The sequence below is a fragment of the Delphinus delphis genome, chromosome 19, assembly GCF_949987515.2.
Source record: "Delphinus delphis chromosome 19, mDelDel1.2, whole genome shotgun sequence".
NCBI classification, from domain to species: domain Eukaryota; kingdom Metazoa; phylum Chordata; class Mammalia; order Artiodactyla; family Delphinidae; genus Delphinus; species Delphinus delphis.
In genome coordinates this window covers 8047550-8070038 of record NC_082701.1, presented here as the reverse complement: position 1 = coordinate 8070038, position 22489 = coordinate 8047550, and the positions used below count along the sequence as shown (strand labels likewise).

Sequence of the window (22489 nt, the reverse complement as noted above, 5' to 3'; positions counted from 1 at the left end):
CTATGCTTTGTGGGGAATGCGCCATCGATGCCTGGATCCAGACTTCGATCTGGAGAAACGAATTCGTCATTGATCTTTGTGAGAAGAGTCGGCCTTCCCACGAAGACGGCAAGTGAGTTGTAACTGTTGTGACAAAACGCCGCTCAAGAGAACTTTCTCTGTTCAGGGTGGAAACCCGCATCAAGGACAAACCCGAACACAATTCTCTGCCACACCCAAGATGGCCACCTGCCCGGTCCCCCTGCACTGAGTTGCACGCAGGCGCACTCAGCTTGCCACTCCTAACATGGCGCATCAGCGCGCCCCGGGGCGGGGCCGCGGGCGGAAGTGGGCGTGACAGGGACGGGAGCCGAGAGGGCACTCCGAGGCGAGGTACTGGGCGGTGAGAGCCGCTGGGGGGGTCGAAGTCATGATACCCCCGCAGGAGGCGTCCGCCCGGCGGCGGGAGATCGAGGACAAGCTGAAGCAGGTGGGGCTGGAGCTGGGGCGGCGGGGGAGGAGGTGAGGGAAGGGGTCGAGATCCGGGCCGGGCCTCTACTCAGGGAGGCGGCGGGAGTGGGAGGGGGCCCTCCCTGCGAGGAGACCTAGTCAGGGGCGAGGCCGTGGATCCAGGACGCGGTGGTCTCCTTTAGCCTTCGGCTTCTGGTGACGTCCTTGCCTGCGCTCCCCCCAGGAGGAGGAGACGCTGTCCTTCATCCGAGACAGCCTGGAGAAGAGCGACCAGCTCACCAAGAACATGGTGAGTAACCCCTCAGCTGGGAGGGCTTCCAGACGCAGGAGGAGAACCCTGCGACCCGGTAGTTCCGGTACCTAAGGCCTGGGGGTGCCGGTCTGGGTAGCGGTGGTGGTAAGCTGTGGGTTTCTCTAGCAACAGTATGACACGTCTCTTAACACTCCCTTCCCCTCGTCCGCCCCTTCGCTGAGGATGCTGCAGCCCCCACTGGCCTGGGCTTTCTGCTTTCTGCCTAAGTTCTCCATTCTTCCTTCTCTCCTTCTGCAGACATTTAGTGAGACTGACTTAGGTGGGCTGGGTACTGGCCATGCATCATCGTCAATTCAAGTGAGGGTTGGACGGCCGGGTTTCCACTTCTGGGATTACTGAGGGCAGAAAAAGACTCAGCCTTCACCCCAGAGGGCTTGAGGTGTAAAATGAGCTCTGAAGTCAGAGAGGTCTGGGGTCTAGTTCTCGCCCCTCCACTTATTTGTGTGTGGCCCCTGACAGGTAACTCTGAGCCTCAGTTACCTCCTCTGCTAAAACGGACGATGCCAACCTCCAGTGTAACTGTGAAGGTCATAGAAGCTAATGCATAGAGATGCATTTTGCATAGTACCTGGTATACAATAGGTCCTCAGTAAATAAGAGTTTCCTTCCTTGTTCCTAGAGAAGACTACAAAAGCACAGACCGAGCAGATACAAACTTGAGGATGTATTTAGTAACACAGTCATCAGGTGCTAGTCCTTACTTAATGAGACTCACTCTTGGAGAGAAAGGGTTTTGAAGGTACCAGCAATGCATTTGAGGCTACCCTGTATGAAACTACTTCCCGTTCAGTCCAGGAAAGCATCAGAGAGAATAGAGATTGAGATTTGACTTCAAAGGGTGGAAGGGAAGCCATCCTGAGGTGATTATCTGAGGAGGAGTTAATTTAATGCTTGACTTGCCTTCAAATCAAACTTCAGCCAATTTATTTGGGCCACCTCCTATGTGCCAGGCACATGGTAGGTTCTGGGGATACAGCAGTGAACAGGTGTACCCTGTCCCTTCCCTCATGGAGCTTATTGTCTAGAAAACCAGAGAAGAGGCAGCAATTGCCAAAGACCTGGTGGGTGGCAGAAGCGGTGCTGGGACAGCCCTGAGGCCTGAGAGCACGGAGCTTCCCCCCGCAGGTGTCTATCCTGTCATCCTTTGAGAGTCGCCTTATGAAGCTGGAGAACTCCATCATCCCTGTGCACAAGCAGACGGAGAACCTGCAGCGGCTGCAGGAGAATGTTGAGAAGACTCTGTCCTGTCTGGACCACGTTATCAGCTACTACCATGTGGCCAGTGACACTGAGAAGATCATCAGGGAGGGGTGAGCTAGGGCCAGAAGGTCACATTCCTAATGCCTCTCGGACCAGTGGCTGTAGGCCTCGGAAGGGAGGAGTAGAATATATTTGAGTCTAGAGTCCCCTGTGTTAATTCCCTTCTCCCCTTGCCAAATACCATTCTCTTGGTCCTTCTTTCTGCCCAGGCTAATAGGACTTTTCTCCTTTCCAGCCCCACAGGTAGGCTGGAAGAGTACCTGGGAAGCATGGCCAAGATTCAGAAGGCTGTGGAGTATTTCCAGGACAACAGCCCAGACAGCCCAGAGCTCAACAAAGTGGTAAGGGGCCAGCAGAGTGATGTGAGAGATTTGGGGACACCAGTCACGGCCCTGGTCTCATGAGAGACACTGAACCAGCTTAAAAGAGAATGTAGTAGAATAAACAGAAGTATATAATACCACACACATACCGTAGGCATTAAGATCTCTGTCTCAGAAATCACAGGTATACATTTTTATTGCATCTTAATATTTTAACTAAATTATGAGTTAAATATGAAGTATAAGTTTAACATTTGATTTTTATAAATGCATGGGTATTTTTTTATTGTAGCAAGAAATACATAATATAAAATTTGCCGTTTTAACCATCTTTAAGGGAACAGTTCAGTGACATTAAGTACGTTCACACTGTCGTATAACCATCTCCAGAATCCTTTTCATCATCTCAGACTGAAACCCTGTACCCATTAAACACTAACTCCCCTTTCTCCTCCCCACCAACCCCTGGCCATCATCACTCTACTTTCTGACTCAATGAATTTGACTAGTGAGGGGACCTGCATTCATGTTTTCATATTCAATTTTTTGGTGTCATACCTTTGTGTTTAAGTTTTGGGGTCTTTATTAGATCACCAGAGGGAGATGGAGAAGGGCTGGGAAGTGAGGTTTACTCAATGCATTGAGGAAAGGAGAGAATGCAGACAGGAGAAAAGGTGGGAGCAGAGGCCCAGACATCCCAGCCACTGAGGAACATCAGAGGGCAGGCCAGCTCGGACCCCCCAGTCCCCTGGCACACCTTCCTGGTGGTACCACAGTTCTTGCCCTGAGGCGTGTGTCTTACCCAGAAGAGGGGGTGGGCTGAGGCACAAAGATGGGAAACTGGCTTTTCTCCCACCCAGAAAGCTGTTGCTTAGAACAGAGCCTCCCAGCTTTTCTCCCATCGTGGCCCCATCGGAAATGAGAATGTTTGTGTGGCACGCTGGGGTAAAGTGGTAACTAGCCAGTGCTCTCTGGCTGCGCACAGCGCCACCTGGCCACCCGGAGGACTGACAAGATCAATACCATGGCACACCAGTAACGCAGTGGGCACCCACCAGTAAAACCATAATACTGCAGCCCTTGGGTGGGCAGCGTGGACTCAGAGATTGGGATGCCAGGGGCTGGAGAACTTGATTCTTGAGGGTCTCTACCAAGTTTGGATCACAGAGTGAAGAGCTCTGTGCTAGAACTTGGGTGTGGGAGTGGATTGGAGAAGGAGAGTACAAAGAATATGCTACAGGTTTACCCCAGAGGACGTACTTTCCATTTAAGCAGAAACGCTCCAACTCCTCTCTCTATTTTTAAAACATCTTTACTGAGATATAATTCACATACCATAAAATTTACCCATTTGAAGTATAAAACGCAATAGTTTTAGTATAATCACAGAGTTGTGCAACAACACCGGAATAAATTTTATAACATTTTCATCGCCTATAAAAAGAAATCCATTGGCAGTCACTCTTCTTCCCTTCCCTCCCCCATTCGCCCAGCCTCTGGTAATCACTCATCTCTTTTCTGTCTCTGTAAATTTACCTCTTCTGGACTTCTCCTGAAAATGGAATCACACAATATGTGACCTTTTGTGCCTGGCTTCCTTCACTTAGCATAATGTTTTCAAGGTTCATCTACGTGGTAGCGTGTGGAGGTGTTTCCTTCCATCGTGTGGTTGAATAATATTGCATTGTAAGGATTTGCCACATTTTGTTTATCCATCCGTCACTTGACGGACACTCCACTTTTGGGCTGTTATGAACAGTGTTGCTATGAGCCCTTGTGTACGAACTTTTGTGTGGACATACGTTTTCAATTCTCTTATCTGCTCTGGATACCTTTCGCTCATCAGATACATGATTTGCAAGTATTTTCTCTCATTCTGTGAGTCGTCTTTTCACTTTTCTGATGGTATCGTTTACAGCACAAAAGTGTTTAATTTGATGTAGTCCAATTTATCTATTTTTTTTCTTTTGCAACCCCTTTTCTAACAAGAACACAAATTAATGGTACAATGAGAAAATAATCAACTGATATCTGTGAAGCACCTACTTCTTGTAAAACTCTGGGTTTCACCTATGAACATACGTTTTGAGAGAACACAAGGGAAAGAAATAAGCAAAGCTTCCCACCGTTTATTCTCTGGGAAAAAGGAAGTGAAGGCAGAGGAGGGCCGAGGCCCAGAATCAGGAAGGCAAAGGAAGGGGATGGGGAGACGAGGGCCTGCTGAATGGTGGAACAGCCGTGGACCCTCTTTCTTCTTCCCCTCCCCCCTTCCTTCCTTCTTCCCTGTAGAAGCTGCTGTTTGAGCGGGGGAAGGAGTCGCTGGAGTCCGAGTTCCGCAGCCTGATGACCCGGCATAGCAAGGTCGTGTCCCCTGTGCTCATCCTGGATCTGATCAGCGGTGAGGACGACCTGGAGGTACAGGAGGAGGTGCCCCTAGAGCATCTGCCTGAGAGTGTGCTGCAGGACGTGATCCGCATCTCCCGCTGGCTGGTGGAATATGGCCGCAACCAAGGTGAGGTGTCCTGGGGAGGCGGGGGCCCAGGCGGCAGGGCCAGAGGGAGTGGACTTTGCCCTTTGTTTCTTTAATCCACCTGCATTTCTTTTAAAACAAAGGAGTTTAGTAGGAAACAATATGAGGAGTAAGTCTACAGCTTATGTATCAAATTATGAGTCTAGCTAAATTCAAGCTTTTTTTATATACCTTACCTTCCTGTTTCTTTCCTTTTTTTGATTAATTATAAAAACTTCAAGTAGCACAGAAAGGCTTAGGTGAAAAGCAAAAGTCCATCTCCCCACTTCCCTAATGCTTACAGTATCGTAACCCAAAGATGAGTACTGTTAAGGTTATTTATACCCTTCCAAAAAATTCTTTATGCCACTGCATGTGTGTGAGAGGGAGAGGGAGAGAGAGAGAATAAATATGTGTGTATCTGCTCCTCGTTCCCAAGTGGAAGGGAGCATACTAAACACTCCCCTGTGATTGTTTTGTTTTTATTTTGCTTTCAACTTAGTAATACGTCTTGAGAGTGTTCCGTATCAGTACGTGTATATTTGCGTCATTCTTTTTGGCAGCTGCATAATATTCCATGGTATGTTGGTACCATCATTTCTTTAAATCCAGTCCCAGGATTTTTTTTTAAATCCCAAGTTAAGCAAAAAATTTAAAAAAAAAAAAAAACCACCTGTAATGAATATTCAATTGAAAGCTTTTTAGCCCCCCGCACCCTTCGTCTCTTTGTTAGTCTGTACACATACCAAGTTGTCAGTGTGTGTTGTCCCTGCCTTCCCTCGAGGACTCTGTGGTGCCAGGTCTCAGGGCCGCCTGTGCTGACCACACGGCACGTCTGTGGCTCATGAGCTGCACTGTGGGAGACGAGGGCTTGGCAGGAACTTTTCAGGGGCTCCCTTGGGATAAGTGGGAGGCCAGTGGATGCTTCCAGACCCCTCAGTCCCCTTCAGTCAGAGCCTCAGTGTTCTGTTCCATTTTTCACATTGGTGACACACTCGTTGGGAGCTGCTAAAGTGTACCGTGGCATTCGTATCTTTTTCGTTGCTCGTTTGCATTTTTGGATTTTCCAGTTTTCCGGTATTGACAGTTAGTGCTGCAGTGAGCACAGTTGTATGGCTTGCTTTTCTTGTTTAGGAAGTTCTCTGAGATATTTTCTCAAAGGTACGGTTATCAGGCAGAACTGTCTGAACAGATCTGTAACCTTCTTGCCGTCTTGAGTTCCTCTCCGGGTAGGTGGGGCCAGTCGACTGACCCATCGAAAATCCCACAGCTGTTTGTTCTTCATTAGCTTCATTTATCTTAGCTTTTTGACAGGGCTTTCACAATCCTCGAATTTTTTAAACTTTGCATTTCATTCATGGCTAAAGAAATGGTGTGTTTTTTTATTCAGTGACATTTGTTGTCTCTTTACTGCATATAAATTGCTCACATCCTTTGACCCCTTAGCAAGTTGAAGCTGGATGTAAACTTTACCTTTTTTTTTATCTAATAAAACCTTACTGTGGACTTCCTTGGCAGTCCAGTGGTCAAAACTCTGCACTTCCCGCACAGGGGACATGGGTTCAATCCCTGGTCAGGGAAGATGCCACGTGGCATGGCCAAAAAAAAAGAAAATAAAAACCTTACAGGGAATTCCCTGGCGGTTCAGTAGTTAGGACTTGGCACTTTCACTGCCAGGGGCCCGGGTTCAATCCCTGGCAGGAGACCTAAGATCCCACAAGCCACACGGCGCGGCCAAAAATAAATAAATAAAATAAAAAATGACAGCTAATTGTTGGTTCTGTTGGGGGATACTTTCCCTTTTAAGCCTTTGATTTGGGACGGACGAGGCCGTGTGGGAGGCCGCTGGGAAGGGTTAGCACGGAACAGTGGTGGGCACTGCTGCTGCCCTGCGGAGCTGCGTCTGGAAGTGAGAGGGAGGCCCTGGGGCCAGGCAGAGGCAGGAACCCCAGCTGTCGCCCATCTCTCCTCAGACTTCATGAACGTCTACTACCAGATCCGCTCCAGCCAGCTGGACCGCTCCATCAAAGGCCTGAAGGAGCATTTCCGGAAGAGCAGTTCTTCGTCTGGGGTCCCCTACTCCCCTGCTGTCCCCAACAAGAGGAAGGACACACCTACCAAGAAGCCGGTCAAGCGGCCAGGTGAGACCCCACCCTGGCCCACCTCAGAACCGGACAGAAACTCTGTGGGACCCGGGTTGCCTTTGCCCACCCTGGGGGTAGCAGCCGCTACAGCTTGACCTCACAGCGACCCCCAACTATAGGTACGCAGGACAGAAAGCAGGTGTCTGCCCACCTAGCAAGGCCCCACCCGGTGAGCTCCTCTCTACCCAGCCGAGTCTGGGGGCTACATAAGTGTCCTTGGAGTGGAGGGTCACAGGCACGGAGAGGTGGGCTGACAGGGGTGCCGGGGCAGAGCCTCTTGCTGGACCCCCTTCTCCTCCCTGCGTCGTCCTATCAGGAGGCCAGGCCCGCTGCTGCCGCCAAAGCTGTGGACAGGACAGGGGCAGGCGCTGCAGCCGCCACATTGCAGAAGCCAGGGTGGCTTGAAGAAGTGGATGGGGAGAGTTTACACTTTCACAGTCACCCAGAAAGGAAAATAATGCCACGCCTTCTTCTCCAAAGACCTTAATCCGGCTTTTGGGCTCCACTCGAAGTTAGTGCCTTGCGGTGGGAGAGTCAAGGGAGGGGTGTTGAGGTGGAAGACGCCTGGGCCCTGGGCGTCGGTGTCCTGGGCGAACAGCTCACTGTCTGTCCTTCTTCCCGTCATCATGTCCCCTGTAGTCTGTGCTCCGGGTAAACAGTGTTCCTGTGTGTCAGCTTCCGCTTGGCAAGCCTGGCTGTGTCTGGCTGCTGAGAGGTGTGGCCCTCGAGAGGCTGGGGTATTCCAGGGTGAGGGGCTGCTGCAGGCCCCAGGGAGAGAGCGCCAGTGAGGCTGGGGGCTGCTCCCACCTTAGCCTTCCCTGTCCAGCTGCTGCTGTGGGCACACGCACCGGTGGGACCCGCCTCTCACGACAGCGTTTTCCTTGCCTGCCCCTCAGAGAACGAGGGGCCTGTTGACACCGCGAGCACCTGCTCTTCCTCAGGCCTTTGTTCAGGCTTCGGAGATATGGCAGAGCCGAGGGTGCCCGCAGGGGCGCAAGGGAGCAGAGCATAAGGGAATCTGGGTGGCCCCAGCAGGAAGAGCACTGTCCTCCCCCCCCTCCAGTGTGGGTATCCTGGCTGACCCCCTGGGGAACCTGCCACAAACGGTGACTCTACTAAGCCAGCCTGCGCGGCCGCAGCTGCCTGCACCTGGGCCTGTCCGTCTCTGTGCCTTGGTTCCGGGAGGCTGCGAGGCTGCCTGGGCCTTGGCGAGTCTGTGCTCTCTTCCCCTCTGTCTCTTCTCTGATGGGCCCAGTGGAGGCCCCAGGACCCCGACTGCATCCAGGAGTGCTGCTGGCCATGCAGGGAGCAGGGATCTGATCTCGGGGCCCCCAGTTTACCTAATCTAGCTTGGCTTAGAGCCCCAAGAGGAAAACTCGGGCTCTGAGCGTCCCTCTGGTTTCTGTGGGGTTTCAAGAGTTGTCAGGAGCTGGGGGGCTCAGGACTGACGTCAGGAACTAGGGAATCAGGCCCCTGGGACATCAGTTCCCAGCTCTTGAGGAGAGGAGCAGGGAGGCCTCGGTGGGTAATGAAACACCGACCTCAACGTCGTTCGTGGTAATTGTGCTCCTGGTGGGTTTGGCGGCTGCCGGATCAGTGCCCCCAGCCCACGTCCACGTGAGCATACTGGCGAGGCTCCTGGAGGCCCGGCGGGCCCACCTGCTCCCGGTCGGTTGTGGGGCAGGGCACTGATTCGCTCATTAGCGGGGCTGCTCACTGAAGGGGCAGAACCCAGCCAGCCAGATGCTGAGCCCAAGCCCCAAACTTGGTTATTAGTAACTAACTGCGGCTGGTGCAAACAGAAAGAGATGAGCCGCTCAGACGCTGCCCCTCCTCCGCTAGCCTTCTGGGGAGCTGCCAGGCCCCAAGGAGCCTCGCTGCGCTCAGAGATGCGAGGGGGCACCTGGGAGTCCCCAGGGAAGAGGGGCGGAGCTACGCTCATGGGCGCCTCCCCTGCCCCAGTACATTTTGTTAACAGGGCAGCTGTACACATCTGTTTTAGATGCTGTTTTATTTCCCCGCGTTTTCTGCCCTGAGATGTCTCGTTCCCACAGAGGCGGCTGACCCTGGAGGCTGTGGGCGCTGCAGTTTTGTTTCCATTGTGCTCACTTGTGATACTAACTGTTGGTTTTTTCCCCCCCGTGCCAAGGGCATGTGCCCTTTCCTGCTGCCCTCCCTCCTGCTCTCTGTGTGACTGGCTCCTATTAACTTCTTTCTGGCTTTTGAGTTTTTCCCAATTGCTTTGGTGGTTTGGGTCCCTCCCCTGGTGTATGGGGCCAGTCTGCCTCTGGGTCTCCAAGCCTTCCGTCCTGGGCGCTACTGGCCCAGGAAGCTCGGTCCCGTTTCACCATCTCCTGGGTACTGCTTTTGTCTGGCTACTGTTTGGCCGCGTCCCGGCACTGAGCATGCCCGGAGAACTCTGCCTGCCCTTTGGGGAGGAGCCGTGGGCCTGCCTGCTTCAAGGTGCCCCCAGGCTCTGCCACCTGGTCTCGCCTTCTGGGTGTGAGGGCTCCATCGCTAGCTCCTCCATCCCAGGCCCTTGTCTATTTCTGAGTTAAGTGCCACTCAGTACTGTTTTTTATTTTTGGCGTCTCCTGGTGGATCTTTGCCCATCTCATCTCCTTCACCCTCTGCACTTCCTAAAATGAACTCAGATCTGGAACAATGAGGGCCACTGGCAGGATCAGGAGCTCCACTGGGGGAACGAAATGTGTCCGTTCCTCCATCTCCTTCTGCGGGGCCTCTGGCGGGCCCGGGAGAGGCCTGCTGGGAGAGATGGTACCCGGGCGTGCTCTGCTGGGGGCGGGCCCGGCAGAGGCCTGCTGGGAGAGATGGTACCCGGGCGTGCTCTCTGCTGGGGGTGGGCGTGGGCCTGGGGGGTAGGTGGAGGGCTGTTGCTGTTTCCTCTCACTCGTTTCCTAGGTCTTCTTATCTCCTCTCTGTGTGGCTCTGGTGACAGGGACGATCCGTAAGGCTCAGAACCTTCTGAAACAGTATTCCCAGCATGGTCTAGATGGGAAAAAGGGGGGCTCTAACCTCATTCCTCTGGAAGGTAATCATCCTGTGTTCCTCTCCTCTTCCCTCCTCCTCCACCGTGTGTCCACTCACGTGGTAGGGCAGAGCCTCCAACCCCCCCAGAGGGCCTCGGGCGCAACCCTGAGAGGGGACCAGGGGTGGGAACTGAGGTCCTGGGCCTCTGACCCCAGCTGGCTCGGGGACAGCTTTCATGGCCCTCGGCCTGGTCCTGTCTGGCTGACGGCGGCTCTGCCCTCCCGGAGGCTTCCCGCTCCCTCCCTCCCTGTCTCTGTCCTTGTCTCCTGTTTGAACTCAGAGAAAGTTCTTTGTCACGGGCAGCCCTTTCACGCTCAGACCAGCAGTGGCAGGACCAAGGCAGCCGAGGCCTCCTGGCCGCCCCCCTCCACCTGAAACGCGAGCATGTGCCACAGGGGACAGGCAGCCCGTACACCATGTCCCTGCCTCCCTCCCATCAGAGGAAGGACAGCCCTGCCCTAGTGGACCAGATCCACCTTCAAAAGAATGACCCTGGGGGCGAAAAGAAGCCTGTCCCCATTCACTGGGCAGTGACATTTCTCTAACTGGATCTCTCCCCAAATATGGTGAGATAAACCCCCTGGGGCTGAGCATCAGAGCTTCCGCAGCTGCTGGAAACGCTTCAGAAACCCGGTTTTCTCTCAGCCTCCAGGCGTGGGGAAACCAGCTCCCGAGGATGGTCTGGGGCACTGCAAGTCACGCTTGAAATGGCTGTTCCCAAGGTGGTCTGAGGCAGAGGAGGGGCTCAGAGCCCTCTCCAATGCCCCCTCCCCTACACCCCATCTCACATACCCCCCCGGAGGTCGAGGGCTTCTTCCCAGTCCCCTGAGAGGCAGCCACCCCGCCCCTGGATAAACGCTGCTTGTGTTTGCGGCCGACGTCTCGCTAGGTCACGAGCATGATTTCCGAGTTAAGCACCTGTCCGAGGCCCTGAACGACAAGCACGGGCCACTGGCCGGTGAGTACTGCAGCCCAGCCCGAGGGCAGCCGCCGCTGCATTCACGGCCGTCCCCAGAGGGCCTGCTCCGGCCTGGCCTAGCCGGCCGCTCCGCTCCAAGGATGAGCCCAGCCTACTCGCCTCTCTCTCTCCGGTCTGTCTCTCTTTTGGGCACTAGGTCCCCTTGCCTCTCTCCAGGTGGGAGTGCACACCTGGCTCTCAGGGCCTGGGCCAAGGGCAGAAGTTGCCGCCACTCGGAAGGCGGGCAGAGAGGGCAGGCGGGCCCCTGGAGGGCAGGGAGCATCAACACCTGACTCCAGCGATGGCTCCAAAGCTCTGACTCCTCGGAGCCCGTCCCTCGGCACATAGGACCAGGTTGCCTGCGGGCACCCCTGCCCCAGCCTGCAATGCAGTAGCGGGATCCTGTCTCCTGCTGGGCAGCTGACAACCAAGGAGCCCTCCCCCTCTGAGGCTCACATTGCCTCATCTCCAGCTTTGACGCCACGCCAGCTAGCCTTATGGACCAGAGCCCATTGCCTCTTTATACATTCCAGAAGGCCTGGCGGGGCTGGTATCTGGCTCCAGAGGCCCAGCATTTTCGGACATGGACGACCACTGAGCCTGCCTCCCTGAGGTGGACGCGGCCACTTGCCCATCCCTGGGTGTCCTCTTCCCAGTACAATTCAGAATCCTCAGTCTTGGGGTCAGGCGTGTCTTATCCAGGAAGTCGATTGGGGGATCTTATCCTTTTTATCCATCTCCCCAACACCTCTCGTACCTGACATTCTGGAACAAAGGCTGGACTCAGCCCGTTTTTCCTCGCAAACCCTGCCGGGCCTGCTGGAGTTCTCCCAGCTTTCTGCCAGCACAGTCGTCTTCCCCATCTGCTGCTAGTCTGGCTACAGGCCAGGAACTGGGGAGACTCGTGCCCCACCCCCCAGCAGGGAGAGGGTCTGCCCCAAACCAGTAGCTCAGGGGCACTGCTTTCCCCCCAGGGAGAGATGACATGCTGGACGTGGAGACCGACGCCTACATTCACTGCGTCAGTGCCTTTGTCAAGCTGGCCCAGAGCGAGTACCAGCTGCTGACGGACGTCATCCCTGAGCACCATCAGAAAAAGACCTTTGACTCTTTGATACAGGTCCTGCCCCTGGGCCCTGACCAGATGCCCCAGCATGAGCTGTCACTGCAGAAGCTTGAGTTCGGTCCGGGCATGCGGTCCACAGCCCTCAACTCCAGCCACCACCTCCACCTCCCATCCTGGGGATCTGTCCTGGGTGGCGTGTCCCGGTCGGGACCTCCCCATTGGGGGCATACTTCCCCCACGCCCCTCCAGGTGCCCTCACCGTCCCTGGGAACCGGCTGTCTGCCCCCTCCCCTGAACCCTCTCCCTGCCCCGCTCTCTCAGGATGCCCTGGACGGGCTGATGCTTGAAGGGGAGAACATCGTGGCTGCTGCCCGGAAGGCCATCATCCGACACGACTTCTCGGCTGTGCTCACCGTCTTCCCCATCCTGCGGCACCTCAAGCAGACCAAGCCTGAGTTTGACCAGGTGCTCCAGGTATGTGGGTGAGGATGCCCTTGGGGACCCCGGAAGGAGGAATCCTGCTGCCCGGCACGGCCCCCCAGGAGAACTGTGTTCTCTACCCCCACGGGTCCGCTCCGAGGGTGAATGGCAGCAGCTTCCTCAGGGTCCCGGGCATGTGGAGGTGCTCTCAGGGTGAGTGAAGAGGGGAGACAGTCCCCTGGGGTGAGGGGCCGGGAAGGAGCAGGGCCCCAGGCACAGCCTGTAGCCGGGTTCTGGCACCCTGTGCAGCCATGTGCTTCCTCAGGGGACGGCGGCCAGCACCAAGAACAAGCTGCCCAGCCTCATTACCTCCATGGAGACCGTTGGAGCCAAAGCGCTGGAGGACTTCGCTGACAACATCAAGGTGCTCTCCCTCCCTTCGCTGCCGTGCAGGACGGCCCGTGGGGCTGTGGGCAGGGCTGCCGGTGACCTGGCTTGGAAACTCTTTCTGAAAGCAGGCCTCCAAGAGGGGCGGGCCTGCCCTGTGGGGAAGCCGGCCGTGCTGCTAGTCTCCTGTCAGTGCCCACGGGCCCCCCTTTCTTCCCCAGGGGCTCCAGAGGCCCCCCACCCCAGGTGTCAAGCTCCTGCCCCGCTTTTCCCATGTAGTCATGTCCGTATGTCTGTCCCGCTCACCTTTGTGCCCGAGGGGCATCCTGACACCTGTCTGCCAGGAGGTGGCGCCATGAGCCCGCAGACTGGGGTGTGGGGTGGGCGCGGGACTCCCCGGGAGCTGCTTCAGGGAGTCGGGCTGTTCTTCCCACAGAACGACCCGGACAAGGAGTACAACATGCCCAAGGACGGCACCGTGCACGAGCTCACGAGCAACGTAGGTGCTGCCCGGGGGCTCCTGGGGCGGGGAGGGGGCGCAGGTGGCAGGATGGACTGCAAGGTGCTTAGTGCCCCCAGCAGACAGGGCCTTTCCCAGGAGGCCAAACCCACAGGGTGAAGCACGAAGTTTGCAGCCACCCTTTTCACTGGGCAGGCCCCTGGCCCTGTACCTGTCCTGGAATGGTCAGAGGGGTGAACTGTAGGAGGTGATCCGACCTTTGGGTCCTGCCCTTGACCTTCTTCCTGGACCTGTTTTCTCCCCACGCAGGCCATCCTCTTCCTGCAGCAGCTCCTGGACTTCCAGGAGACAGCAGGCGCCATGCTGGCCTCCCAAGGTACTTGGCACCTCCCAGCGGGGCCCCGTGCCCCACTCCTCCCTCTGGCCTGGAGACGTGGGGTTAGCCCCCTCTGGGTGAGGAGATTTCCCCCGCCCTGTGGAGTGGGAAGGAGATGTGGCCTGTGGCGGGACCCCCAAGCTGCTTGGGCCATCTGGGCCCAGCATCAGGAAAGCAGCCGGGGTATGACTACCTTTCCTGACCTCCAGCCCCTCTCGGCTCCCTCCACTGTCCTCACTCTGGAGAGCAGAACTCACTTGTTTGGAGGTGCCCTTCCCGCCCCGCCCCTCCTGCATTTCCCCACCTCCTCCTGTGTTGCCTTTCCTCCTAGCCCCGCCCCTCCTGCATTTCCCCACCTCCTCTTGTGTTGCCTTTCCTCCTAATTAGTCCAGTACAGCTGACCCCTTACAGCTGGCATCTCAGGGCCAGGCTGGTGTCTTCCCGGGACTGTGACTGCTGTCCTGGGACGGGGGCTCAGGAGGTTAGCACGTGGGGAAGAGCGCGCTTCCGAGCACTGAGACCCAGCCCAGCTTGTTGGGCCCCAGGCCTTCCCTTTTCCCCCCAGTCTAGGGGCAAGGAGCCAAGGTGCAGCCTCTGGCCTGTGGGTCTCCAGATGTCCACTTTCCAGTGTGTCGCTGGCCTTCAGGGGTCCAGCCTGGGCTGTTCTGCTGTCTGTTTCTGGCGTCGCGGGGAGTGGTCTGCTTGGCTCGGGTGTTGCGGCCGTTTCTAACCTGTTTTTGCACTTTGCATCTTCCTCCCTCCTTTGTCTCTCCCCCCTGCCCCTCTGTGCGCACTGCCTCTCACTGCGTAGTTCTTGGGGACACATACAATATTCCTTTAGACCCCCGAGGTAAGCAGCAGGGCTCCGCAGCCCCATCCTTCCCCTCTGAAGCCCCCTGAGTGAGGTTCCCTGGGGACAGAGGCACCTGGACAGACTCCCAGTAGGAGCGGGGTCAGAGGGCACACGGTTCCTTCCGGGTGCTCCCAACCCTCTCAGCTCCCTGACGGCCACTTTCTGTCTCTGGGTTTCTCCAGGCAGCATCTTGCTGTGTCCAGCACCCTGAGTACACCCTTCAAGCTGGTCCAGCACCTCCCTGTCCCCTTCCTCCCCCATCTGCTCCCTTCCCCCCTTGGCTTTCTGCTCTGTGCAGCCAGCAAGTCTCTGTTAGGAAGGGCCTGGTAGAGGAGGTTGTGAGCAGTGGGGGTGAAGGGGGAGAGGCCACGGGGGGCCTATTCTAAGACTCTGTTGCTGACAAATGGGAGAAGTGGGCCTTGTCAGTACCCCCAGCATGGGTCGGGGGCTGGGTTGCAGAGACTGTCCCGTTCCTGTCCTGCCAGCCTTCCTGCCGGCCCTGGGCCAGCTCATTACCCCCGCCAGCCGAGGCCATGGAGGCGCCGGCCCTGGGTTCCAGGAAGAGTCCCAGGGAGTGCCCCCCGCAGCGGGAAGGGAGCCCTGTAGCTCAGCACGTCCCCGGGAGGCTCGGGCCCCTCCCAGGGTTTCCTCAGCCGCTCCGCGGGCCTAGGGGAGGCCAGAGAGGGTCTCGGCTGCTGCCACTGCTGTGGTAACAGGACCCCCTCCTCTCACAGAGACCAGTTCCTCAGCCACCAGCTACAGCTCCGAGTTCAGCAAGCGCCTCCTGAGCACCTACATCTGTGAGTGGCAGCCTCCGGGGCCCGGCCTCCCCGCCTCCCGGCCTCCCAGCCTCCTGGCCTCCCCGCCTCTTCCCTTCCGTCTCCTCTCTGTGCTCTCCTGCTAGTCCCGGTCCCGCTCCTGAGCACCAGCGCCCCGCCAGCCAGCAGCCTCCGGGGCCCGGCCTCCTGGCCTCCCTGCCTCCCTGCCTCTTCCCTTCCGTCTCCTCTCTGTGCTCTCCTGCTAGTCCAGGTCCCGCTCCTGAGCGCCAGCACCCCGACTTTTAGAATCGCAGCCTGACCTCTGGTTGGGGGGCCGCGGGGTCTCGGCAAAAGGCTCCCAAGGCTGGTGGGGTCTCGAGTCCGGGAGGAGCAAGGAGCGACGGGTGGGAGTTGGTCTGTGGGCCCCAGGATTGGGTCATTTGGGTCAGCCTGCCATGGGAGGCGTGACCACATCCTGCCCTGTGCAGGTAAAGTCCTGGGCAACCTGCAGCTGAACTTGCTGAGCAAGTCCAAGGTGTATGAGGACCCGGCTCTGAGTGCCATCTTCCTGCACAACAACTACAACTACATCCTCAAGGCCCTGGAGAAGTAAGTGGCTACGGGTGCTGGCCTGCAGCTCTCACCTGCCCCTGCCTGGCCTGCCGGGGCTGGCTGTGCCCCCTCGTGTCCAGGGCGGGGAGGACGCCGCTTTACCCTTCACAGTCCCAGGACGCAGGGAGGTGGGAGGCAGGCCCCACTGGTGTTGCTGCAGAGGCCGGCAGCCTTTCTATCGTCCTCTCCTCTCTCGCCTGTTCCCACCCCAGGTCTGAGCTGATCCAGCTGGTGGCCGTGACCCAGAAGACTGCCGAGCGCTCCTACCGTGAGCACATCGAGCAGCAGATCCAGACTTACCAGCGCAGGTGGGCCTCTGCCCACCCTCCCGCTCCCCGACCTGTGTACCCACCAGTAACGCTTGCTTCTCAGAGCCTCGGGATGCCGGGCCCAGTCAGAGTGGGCTCAATGACGGGGAACTGCCACCCTGTGAACCCCAATCCTCTACTTGTTTTTTAATCACACTCGTGGGGTGGAGAAGGGTAGTTGCCAAGGGTGACGACTAAGATGGTTGAAGGGCTGCCCACCAGAGATGTGGGTAACGTTTAGACCAGGTGAAGAGCAAGCTCACAAGGTCCCTTGAACTTGGCTAGCCTCACTACAGGGCTGTCTCTGCCCCTCTCCTCCTGTTTCTTAGTTTGTGCGTCTCTCTCTCCCTTTGTGTGTGTCTTCCCCGTGACCGTATCTCCCTCTGCTTTCCCATTTATCTGTCCTCCGTTCCCTCTTTTCTCATCTGCTTCTCCATCTTAATTGGCCATGATACCAACGTGAAGTGTAGTTGGTAGTGTTTGTTCAATTTATTGAATGTTCTGTTTCCTGTCCTTAATTTTAAAAGCGAGCAGCTTGAACAGTTTTATTCCCAAGGAAAAAGATCTCAGCTGTGTTTTGCTTAGTTATGACCCACACTGATCCCTGCCCTCACCCTCTCCCCCAGTAGATCAAGAGATTTTTAAAAAACAAAGCAGTCCAACCCCAGGGAGGGAGCAGCTGCCTGAGGCTGTCCCTCCTCTGCCCTCTGCTTCCCTCCCTGCCTGGCAGTTGGTTAAAGGTGACTGACTACATCGCTGAGAAGAACCTGCCTGTGTTCCAACCCGGAGTCAAGGTGGGCTGAAGGCCTGGGCTGGGAAGGGATGTCTAGCAGATGTGGTGCTTTCTGTTGTGTCTCTGGGAAAAAACAGACAACTGGGATGAGAAAGCAAAGGATGCCCGTGGCCATCCGGGCAGCAGGGGAGAGGGCTGGGCTTGGGGTTTGGGGAAGGAGCAGGGGCAGGACGATCCTGCTCTGAGGGACGCTTTCTCTGCCGTCTCCCCTGGCCCCCCAGCTTCGGGACAAGGAGCGGCAGGTGATCAAGGAACGTTTTAAGGTAAGTCCCCCGCTCCACTGATCGCTGCTGCTACTGTAGCAACACAGACTCAAACCTTTGTCTCTGGGTCACTTCTGTTTCCACCGTTTTGGTGACCAGGGCTTCAACGATGGCCTGGAAGAATTGTGCAAGATCCAGAAGGCCTGGGCTATTCCCGACATGGAGCAGAGGGACAAGATCCGCCAAGCCCAGAAAAACATTGTTAAGGAGACCTACGGGGCCTTTCTGCACAGGTTAGCCCTCCGTCTCTGCCCTCCCAGCCCCACGCTCCCCGTTGCCCCGGCTGGACCACTGGGTCCTTCTCTTCTTCAAGGAAACCTGGAGAGGGTGGTGGGTTTGGGTGGCAGATCCAGTGCCCACGGCTTTGGTGTGCGGCCAGACCCAGACATCACCCAGGGGCACCCCATCGGGAGGGCCTCAGGCTGAGGCAGAGCTGGGGGGGGGGCTAGGCATCCCCACTGACCTCAGCGCCTGGTCAGGTATGGCAGCGTGCCCTTCACCAAGAATCCTGAGAAGTACATCAAGTACCGCGTGGAGCAGGTGGGCGACATGATCGATCGCCTGTTTGACACCTCCGCCTGAGCCGCCACCGCCCTGCCTGGCTCTGCCGACCAGCCATGTTATCGGACAGATAAACCGGTGTTAACTTGCCTCTGGGCCCTGGGGTCTTTCTCCACCACCCCGACCAGGAGCCCTGTCCCTGAGCCCTCGGGTCCTGGTTTGCCCTTCCTCTCACGGCCCCCATTCCCCACACAAGCAGCGCTCTCCCGGAACTCGGGGGTTCCTCCGCGCCTTGGGTTTCATGACCCTGACTGCGGCTCGCAGGGGCCACGTGACGGCTTCAAGGCAGGAAGGACAGGGAAGGAAGACAGAGGTCTGTGCCCTCAGCCGCCTTGTGTGGACAGGAGCAGGAGAGCAGAGCAGGCCCACCCCCGGACCAGCTCCGACTTGGGGATGGAGAACCCCCTTCAGCCCAGGCGTGAGGGTTGGGCTCGGAGGAGCTGGCCACACTGCAGCCACAGGGCCTGGAGAAAGGCAAGCAGGGTTGACCCGCTCTCGGATTCAGTGCAGAGACTGCATTCCCCATCCCCGCAGTCCTGCGGTCTGGGGCGTTCTGCCCCCGAGGCATCCCCCCGGTGGCTGGAGCGGGAGTGCTCTGTCCCCTGCCCTCTGGGGGCCAGCGCTCCGCAGGACTTCACAGAAGGAGTTCTGACAACCCCGTGCCTGGAGCCAAGCAGCAGTGGTTGCAGAGGAGCAGTTAGGCTGCGTGCGGGGACTGGGTGACCAGTGAACAGTCGTGAGACGATCTGGGGCAGAGTTGGGGTCGGGGGCATGAGATGGGCCCCACCTACTTTGACAAAAGTGAACAGCTGAGCTCAGTGAAGACAGACCCCTGAGGCACCCTTGCACTGGGATGATGGGTTTATTCCACACTCTTTGCTTGCATGCTAACAGAAGGGAGAGCTCAGGGTGGCCTGGGGTCCTCCAGGCTTAGGGAAGAGAGTCGACCTCCCTCCCTCCTCTTTCCTGAGACCCTGTCACAGCCCAACTCCTCAGGTCTGTAGCCCCAGGCCCTGCCCCTTACAGCCTGGGCCACCCGCCGTGGGGTGCAGCCTCACCAGGGGCTGGGTCCAACTTGCATGTCGCCCACATCCGGAGCACTGCGCAGATGAACTGGCTACACAGCGCCCCTGCCACGTACACCAGGAAGAAGATGTGGTCAGCAGCTCAGCCCAGCTCCTCCTGGACCCCTTTACTCCTCTGGAGGCTTCTGTGTGGGGAGAGGCAGGAAAAGGAGGTGTACTTCAGGGCTCACCTGACATGCACACTCTCCAGGAGCAGAAGGGTGAATCCCAGGAGGTGCCAGTCTGTATTTCTCCCTTCGTTAGAGTCACAACTAATGAGTGTTTGGGTCTGGCCCATTCTAGGTCATCTTGAGTTGAAAAAACGTCCCACAGAGAGGCTCTGCAAGGCAGAGGGTTATCTCAGGGAGTCTGAAGTCACCCGGGCCTTTAGGGAGGCTAACCCTGCTCCCTGCTCCAGACCTGCTGCTTCCAAGGGCAGCCGTGATGGAACCCAGGACAGTGGAGCCAGCAGAGTGGATGCAGGAACCTCTAAACAGCCTGGTAACCCGCAACCCCAGCCCACCAGCTCTGCCCCTAGGCCTCTTTCCTCAGCAGCCCCCAAGGAACGGGCCCCAGGCCCTGCCCACCTTCAGGATTGGGCCCTGGGTTCCCACAGTCGTGCCGCTCCCTGCTCAGGACCGGGCTGGGGCTGCTCTCAGCCCTGAGGTTGCTGTGGGCCAGCAGCCCGGACAATAGCCCGGTCTCCCGTGGTCCTGATGAAGAGCAGCAGCAGCAGGGCAGTGACCTAGTGAACTGGGGAGGTGGGCAGGGGTGGGGCGACAGCAGGTGCGGGCAGAATGAGGTGGGCCCAGCACAAGGTGGTCCTGCCCCCGGCCAGGCGAGGGTGTGGGCCTTACTGAGCAGCGGGTTGCAGGAGGAGAAGCTGGGCAGGGCCTGAACCAGGGAGGAGTGGAAGACGAGGTAGCCCAGCAGCAGGGTCACCTTGTAGGCAATGCGCGCCGTCCGGAGGGGCAGCAGCGCCCCGCACAGGTCAGCCAACAGCAGTGCCTCCCTGGGTACCGAGAGCGCTATGATGGCCTTTAGCGCTGTGTTCTGCAGGCACAACTGGAAGGAAGAAGGTCGGGACTTTCCAGTGGGGGTTGCGCAGGGGTGGGCGGTAGAAGGGTGATGTCACGGCCTCTGGCTGTGCATCCTCGATGCCCCCATCAGCCCTCGGCAGCCACCTCCCAAGTCACCGTCACCTGGAAGCAGGGCACCAGCTGCTGGGATGGGACTTGGGTTTTCAAATCCTGAACTACGTATTCCCTCTTGACACTCACCATCTCATTCACCACATGGGCCTGGAACTCCAGCTCCATCACTGAAGGGGTGGGGGTGAGAACAGTGAACTAGAAATACCCCTGCCCCCGCATCTCTCTTGGGGGTAGGGGCAGGGACAAGCTGGAGCCCAGGGATGCTGGAGCCCTGTGTTGGTTGCTGGGGGCAGACTTGGAAACTGGTCTGTACAAGGGCTTTCCAAACCGGATTTCGCAAGACCCCAAGTTTACTCCAGTTAGAAGGGCCTTATCAGATTCACAGGTGAGTTTTCATTGTAAAAATAAATGCACCACTTCATGGAGGGGACATGGTCACAGACTCATTCACCAGTATATCATCTCACACCTGAAATAATTAGGATTCACTGGGCGGCAGCTGTGGTATTTCCCAGAGGGGAGGGATGTAGGGAAGGATGGAACTTCGCCGCCGAGTTGGACGTCACCTGTTGGGCTTGTGGGATATTCACTGGGTGGCTACACCTTCGGGATGTTTCCAGGAATGAGCCAGCAGCAGCCTGAGCCTCTGGGCTTGACACAAGTGTGCAGTTCGGCCCTGGCTGCTGGGGGCATTGCTCTGGGGTAGCTGATGGGGGAGAAGAGAAGACTGGAGGGGGGCTACGGCCTAGAGCAGGGGAGGACTAGGAGGTGGGGCTGCTGTTTGAGTAGGAGGTGCCCGGTGAAAGCAGAACGATCAGCTCCCCTAAGCCTGGGGGTGGACTGGTGTGAACGCAGGGCCGGGACCCCTGTGTCAGGTGTTCGCTGGAGGCCAGAGGCTCCCCTCTCCCTTCATCTCCCAGCTCCTGTCCTGTCAGCACCAGTGTTGCCAAAAGCGAAGAAGCTGAGGCTGCAGTGGCGCTGGTCCCTGGGGAAGTGGAAAAGCTCAAAGTCACAGTTGGTCTCCGTGGTGAGGACCAGGTAGAGCTCGATGTGGCCATCCCGGTCCACTCGGGCTTGTGGGCTCTGGCCCTGCCAGTTCACCCAGAGCCTGCAGAGGGAAAGGTACCACAGCCAGTGGCCCAGCTCCTCCTCAGAAGGGGGAGGAGGGGGAGACCCCAGCATATGCCCAGCTGCCATCCACTGCCCTCGGGGTTCCAGAAGGGGCACCATAAGGCATGGGAGTTGTGCCAGTGGTCTGGCAGGGCCACCAGGAGGGGGATATTCACTAAAAGGACCTCCCGGCTCTAGATGGGGAATAGCGAGGGCTATGCCTGCCTAGTTCCTGAGACAAGAACCGCCACCTCACTTACACCTCCCGGATAGTGAGTCCTGGTGTCCAGAGAGAGTCCCAGGGCAGCGTGACTCTGCCCTGCCGGTGGCCAGGCGAGTGTCCAGCCAGGACTAGGGACACAAGGATGCTACTAAGGCTCCCACTCTCCGTATACATGCGCCCTTGGGCTTGGCAGGTTGGTGAAGGCCAGTGCTTCTGTGCTGGGCTTACAGAGGCCTCCCTTACTCACCCCCTGCCCCCACACTGGTGGTGGGTGCTCACCAGTCGAAGCAGCATCGTGGAGGACACTGTGTACCGCAGGATGTCCTGGGGGAGGGGGCAGCAGGTCACCTCGGGGGTGGGTGCTACGTGACAAGAAGGAAGGAGACCCCAGCACTCACTAGGCTGAGTCCTGTCCCATTCCTAGCTCAGCGCTTGGGCCCCCGAGTTCTCCACAGCCTGAGGACACTTAGCACGTTAAACACGTTTGACACAAACACCTGCACGTCCACGAGCAGGGGCGCGCTTCCGTTCGGAATCTGGATGGTTTCCTGAACCTCCTGGGGTTGAGTTGAGGTTGAAGAAGGATGACCAGTCTGAGGGATGGAGGTCGAGGTCACCCAGTGCCCTGGGGCCCAAATCCCAAAGCTCAAGACCCTACGCTTTCTACCTGACAACCGCTGACACGCTGGAGCCACAGTGGGGTTCCGAGCCCGAGGAAGGTGAGATGGAGCAGGAGCCGCAGGGCCATTGGCAGCAGCTGCTCGGAGGGGCTGGATGGAGCAGCAGCGCCAAGCTACGACCTCCACTTCAGTCACTTCTCTGCGCGACTGGGCAGTTGGTTGGAGGCAGCTGTTCTGCGCACCAACCCTGGAGCCTTGGACTTGGCACACCCCCACCCCAGGTTCAGCAAACAACTGAAGACAAAGCTCAGGACCCAGCCCCGCCCACCTGGCACCTGCCTATATGCTTCCCGGTCCTGCTCCATTTCCACCACCTGGAACCAATCATCACACTCAGGACCCATCAAGCAGACCAGGGAAGCGTGGGAGCCCTGCTCAAACACGCACACACTT

General features: G+C 57.6%; 2 protein-coding genes across 9 annotated transcripts; one reads left to right on the top strand and one right to left on the bottom strand.

Moving 5' to 3' along the window:
• Positions 1–346: 346 nt before the first annotated feature.
• EXOC7 (exocyst complex component 7) lies at positions 347–20503 on the top strand. 8 transcript variants are annotated; one of them, XM_059998271.1, is made up of 21 exons: positions 347–469; positions 674–739; positions 1889–2073; positions 2259–2364; positions 4636–4858; positions 6829–6996; positions 9959–10051; positions 10940–11008; positions 11983–12128; positions 12396–12548; positions 12820–12918; positions 13318–13380; positions 13651–13717; positions 14529–14567; positions 15305–15370; positions 15817–15937; positions 16153–16248; positions 16979–17042; positions 17263–17304; positions 17404–17537; positions 17784–20503. In XM_059998271.1, the coding sequence occupies exons 1-21, from the start codon at positions 410–412 to the stop codon at positions 17884–17886; spliced, it is 2163 nt and encodes a 720-aa protein (XP_059854254.1). In that variant the 5' UTR covers positions 347–409; the 3' UTR covers positions 17887–20503. The 8 variants fall into 8 exon arrangements, with proteins under 8 accessions (XP_059854254.1, XP_059854256.1, XP_059854255.1 ...); XM_059998273.1 differs by lacking the exon at positions 10940–11008; XM_059998272.1 differs by lacking the exon at positions 14529–14567.
• Positions 18886–22164, bottom strand: ZACN (zinc activated ion channel). The gene is given in 12 exon segments (XM_059998278.1): positions 18886–19031; positions 19034–19075; positions 19517–19634; positions 19636–19682; positions 19787–19994; positions 20126–20250; positions 21022–21191; positions 21454–21526; positions 21529–21544; positions 21696–21740; positions 21881–22009; positions 22075–22164. Coding segments are annotated over 12 exon segments (1209 nt in total).
• Between the last annotated feature and the right edge of the window lie 325 nt (positions 22165–22489).

What these genes read in the sequence shown, in the direction of transcription:
- EXOC7 (XM_059998270.1), top strand. Translation starts at nt 410, where the DNA reads ATGATACCCCCGCAGGAGGCGTCCGCCCGGCGGCGGGAGATCGAGGAC. An exon ending in ACTTCGCTGACAACATCAAG is followed by an intron (nt 12,919 to 13,317) that starts GTGCTCTCCCTC and finishes TTCTTCCCACAG; the next exon opens with AACGACCCGGACAAGGAGTA. An exon ending in CGCCATGCTGGCCTCCCAAG is followed by an intron (nt 13,718 to 14,528) that starts GTACTTGGCACC and finishes CTCACTGCGTAG; the next exon opens with TTCTTGGGGACACATACAAT.